Source organism: Myxine glutinosa, chromosome 2 (genome assembly GCF_964187855.1).
Source record: "Myxine glutinosa chromosome 2, kmMyxGlut1.1, whole genome shotgun sequence".
Lineage (NCBI taxonomy): Eukaryota > Metazoa > Chordata > Myxini > Myxiniformes > Myxinidae > Myxine > Myxine glutinosa.
Genome location: NC_136262.1, coordinates 22,862,005 through 22,866,692, shown reverse-complemented (window position 1 = coordinate 22,866,692; position 4,688 = coordinate 22,862,005). Strand labels below are relative to the sequence as shown.

General features: G+C 45.7%; 1 protein-coding gene across 1 annotated transcript; it reads left to right on the top strand.

The window, feature by feature from the left end:
• Positions 1 to 402: 402 nt before the first annotated feature.
• On the top strand, positions 403 to 2,072 carry LOC144890872 (uncharacterized). Its single transcript, XM_078772772.1, has 2 exons — positions 403 to 940; positions 1,079 to 2,072. The coding sequence occupies exons 1-2, from the start codon at positions 416 to 418 to the stop codon at positions 1,925 to 1,927; spliced, it is 1,374 nt and encodes a 457-aa protein (XP_078628898.1). The 5' UTR covers positions 403 to 415; the 3' UTR covers positions 1,928 to 2,072.
• Positions 2,073 to 4,688: the final 2,616 nt, after the last annotated feature.

Sequence of the window (4,688 nt, the reverse complement as noted above, 5' to 3'; positions counted from 1 at the left end):
AACAACATTAAGGATAGGTACTACAGACAAAAGGTTCATAAAGATGAGGGTGGGAGAAATAGAGGTGTTTATGATTTTTGAAAAAGACAAGGGGGTAAATGACATTAGATAGGGATTTCCCATGTTAAACGGAGGTGTCCCAGAAGCAACATTATTACACTACTTGAATGGATATGAGAACTCAAATTATCGGTCAGAGAAACTACTGAAACGCCTACAGAATGACCCAATCAAGGAGCATATCCACTTCACGAAGGTTGATCATGACAAATGTGATGTCATTTCTTTCTGGCTTGTGCACAGCTCAAACATAACAGTTTCCAATGCTCTCGCACGAGCATTCACACTCGGAAGCACATTCCTGCTCCTGCTCAAGTCTCAGAGTCAAGATGAGCCATTAGACCTGGGAGAACTCATGAAGTACTGCCTGATGCCAGTGCCTCCTAGCCTTGGGACACCAGATGGGTTCTTCTGCAAAACCAACAAAGCCTCCATTCTGCACTACCTTTTAGAGGACACCACACCACAAGATCTGCAATACCCCAAGGATGCCCTGTTCATCCAGGATGGAATGGCGCTGCTGCATACCCTTGCCAACCTTCCCCCAACATGTGGTGAGATATGCTTGCAGGTGCTTGATCAGATGGTGGCCAAGCAGCACTTTCTGTTCTCCACTGACAGTTACCATCCTGAGTCAATCAAAGCGCAGGAAAGGCTGAGGCGGGGCAGCTCAGAGAAGATCATTCTGGCTGGACCAGCAACCAGGAAGCCATATGACTTCAAAATGTTCCTTGCAAATGACGACAACAAAAAGCAGATGTGCCAGCTTCTTCTGAAAGTGTGGAGTGGACAAGAGGCAGCTACCAGGCTGGAGAGAACAGAGATGGCTGTGCTGATCGTGGAGGGGAAGGCCCACCAACTTGCCTCAACGAATGGCAAGGTAAAATTGAAAGCCCTTCGTGAATGGCGATTCAATTTGTAATTTTTCCTGAAAAAAAGGTGATTACCTGTGATGTTTGTCTAGATCTGAAACTGGCAGTGACTGGTGATTGAAATGCGGTGCCTTTTTGTGTTTCAGGTCGAGGTACGTGAACTCCCCACGATCTACAGCAACCAGGAAGAGACTGATACCAGGGTGGTTCTGTACCTCCATCATGCTGCTACCATCGGATACAAGAACGCTGTAGTCAGAACACCGGACACAGACATCCTCCTGATCCTGCTCCACCATGCCCACAACATCAAGCTGACGGTGTACCTGGATACAGGGTCAGGGAAGCATCGCCAACTTGTCAACGTCTCTGAGCTGGCAGAATCCCTGGGAGAGGACTACTGTGCCACTCTCCTGGGGTACTATGTGTTCAGCGGAGAAGACTGCACCAGTGCCTTCAAAGGGAAGGGAAAAGTCGGGCCCTTGAAAAAGCTGGAGAAGAATCCCAGGTTTCACAGGGCATTCGGTGAACTGGGTGACAACTGGGATGCCAACCCTGAGGTGGAGAGGCAGTTAGAAAAATTCACCTGTGTGATGTACGGCCAGAGTCGCGAGTCATCAGTGGACATTGTCCGTGCCAAGCTGCTACGAAAAATGGTGGGAGAGGACAAGACCCTCACATCCAAGTCCAAGGTTGATCTGGCTCGCCTTCCTCCATGCCAGTCTGCCCTGAAGCCGCACATCCAGCGTGTGAACCACCGCGTAGCATTGTACAAAAGAGCCGATCAACCTATCATCGAAAAGCCAAAACCTTATGAGGAGCAAGGATGGATAAGGACTGATGAAGGACTGTTGAAACCAATGTGGTCCAGTGGTCCCATCCTACCAACCTCACTGGTGGATCTTCTGAACACAGGAGAGCACGAAGAGGAGGAGGAAGAGGAAGGAGAAGAAGAGTTTGACTCTGACGATTTCGATGAAAATGATGATGACTGACTCAGTGTAGAATCACTAATGCTAATGATGTTTATCTAAAACAAGCAAGAGAAGAGTGGTCACATTGAGTGCTAGGACTATTTTGACAGTTGTAATATTTAGAAAAATAAAACTTTGTGTTAACGTCTGTGTAGACGGACCTTAATATGAGTCTATTATTTCGTAAAACTGTGATTATTTTGTAAATAAAGCACTAATTAGCATACTAGTATACCATAGACACATGTAATCATGTTATGAATAGTTCTATCATGATCTATGCCCTTCAAAACATGGGTCTAGACACCTTCATTTTTCAATTATCTGCAATATTGGCTGAGATATGTCAAAAATCGTTTTTTTGATAATGGCAGCAGTAATTTGCATAAAAATGGTATGTGGGACATTTTTTCATCTTGGGGCCATAGCTAGTCATTTTCTACACATTTTTTCCAATCTAGAAACACTGATTAGAAGTATATCTCCGGGGGGTGCAGGGGGACCTAGTCTTCCTACTAGACTACTTGGACAATGCCAAACGGGAATTACCCATCGTATAATTCTTAGCTCACCTGGACCGAAGTTCAGGGGAGCTTATGCGAAGGCGTGTCGTCCGTCCGTCCGTCAGTCAGTCCATCCATCCGTCCGTTCGTCAGTCCGTCACTCCATCAGTCCGTCTGTCAGTCCGTCCGTCAGTTCGTCCATCCATCCGTCCGTCCGTCAGTTCGTCCATCCATCCGTCCGTTCCTCAGTCCGTCACTCCGTCGGTCAGTCCATCAGTCCGTCAGTCCATCCGTCCGTCAGTCCATTCGTCCGTCAGTCCATTCGTCCGTCAGTCCATTCGTCCGTCAGTCCATCAGTCCGTCAGTCCATCCGTCCGTCAGTCCATCAGTTCGTCAGTCCGTTCGTCCGTCAGTCCATTCGTCCATCAGTCCGTCAGTCCATTCGTCCATCAGTCCATCAGTCCGTCAGTCCGTCAGTCAACACTTGAAACTTCTTCTCCGAAACCGCGGATGGGATTGCGATCAAATTTGGCACAAATGATATTTGTTGTGTTGTGACTAAAGTTGTTAATGGCATTAAATAACATCGGCGTCTACCGCGGGTCAAAGTGGGTCCAGGTTTGACCGCCCAAAATAGGTCTTTGCTTTCTACTCAGAAACTACACAAGCAATTCTGCTGAAACTTGACCACAACCTTAATCACCTGTGTTGTACCAACGTTTGTTCCTGGCATTTAAAAAACTCGGAGTCTAAGGTGGTGAAAGGGGGGTGGGGGTGGGAGCTTGCCCCCAAAATAGGTATTTGCTTTTTTCTCAGAACATAGGCTCAGTTACATAAACTACCTTTTGTTTACAAAAACATAAACAGATTTGAGGATTTAAATATTTCGCTAACTTTTCCCTTAAGGATATCCTTAAGTTGAGGATGGCTGCATATATGAATACTTCTTAAGTTTTTCCTTAAATTCCCCCTTAAAGTTAAGGGAGTACCCCCTTCTTTGCCCTCCCCCTCCGTCATCAGCTTTTCTCCACCAATTATAAGCAAGCTTAGTGAGCAATCCAACTGGATGACGAAGATTGAAGGCTACAGGGATTACAGGTGTGATAGTAAATATAAAAGGGGGAGTGTGGCAATCTGGGTGAAAGGCAGTATTGTATCGAGAGAGAAGCATGACATTAAAATGGAAAATGGAGGCAACTTGATGTTGAGTAATGTATGTGGATCGACATTGGAGATCGCAAGAATAGCAGGATATTTGTAGGGTGCTGTAACGCTGTTATAGGACTCTTGGTGTAAGGGAAGAACAGGAAGGATGGAAATATGAAGAATTCATAAGGGCATGCTATAAGGTAAGAGTATTGATTATGGGGGATTTTAATTTGCCAGGGATAGATTGGGTTCAGGAACAGGGAAAGGTTCGAGCAGATGAGGATGTTTTTAGGCCTTGTCTCAAATTCCTTTTCAACCCAGTTTGTGCAAAAGCTCACAAAGGGGAATGCAGTGCTGGACCTTTTATTGAGTAGCGATTCCAATATGGTGGAGGAGGTGGAGGTCGGAGAGAATCTGAGGACAAGGCACCACAGTATGGTAAGCAGACTTCTGTTGTTGAGATGTGAAGTTCTGGATAGTTGTGAAAGGCTTTTGGAGTTTAGCAAACTTTGAGGACATGAGAAGTGATTTGGGAGCTCTACATTGGATATAGTTAATGAATAGTGGTCTGCGTCGGAGAAATGGGCACCATTCAATGAGCAATTGTGTCATGTGCAGAGTAGATGTATACCTGTGAGGTGTAAAGGTAGAGGTAGAAAGGACCTGGGTGATTGCGCAGAGAGGTACACTTTAATAAACGATAAGCAGAAGGTATTCATTAATTACAAAATAACAGGACGAGAGTCCGACTAACATCAGTCTCGAGGAGGAAACAGAGATTCGTTAAGAAAATAACTCGGCAAGCCCAAAGGGAATATGGGAAGGGGTACACGGCACAAAACAAATTGACACCACAAGGAATTTCGGGAATGAAATTTGAGATTGAAAGATGTGGATTTGGGGTGTCTTAACAGGGGTAGAAAAGATCAAGGTTTTAGATGGGGGAAGATAAGAGATGGTGGTGAACAGCTGTGTTAAAGACCTGGAGGGAGGAGTGGGATTGAAGAGAGTGTGGGAGTTTGTTCCAGAGGCGGGAGAAAAGAGGAATAAAAGAGTGAAGGTGAGCAGAGAGTCTTGACTGGCAGTTTCACCAGAAGAGGGTTGCCAGCAGTTATTGTGCGACCTGCAGG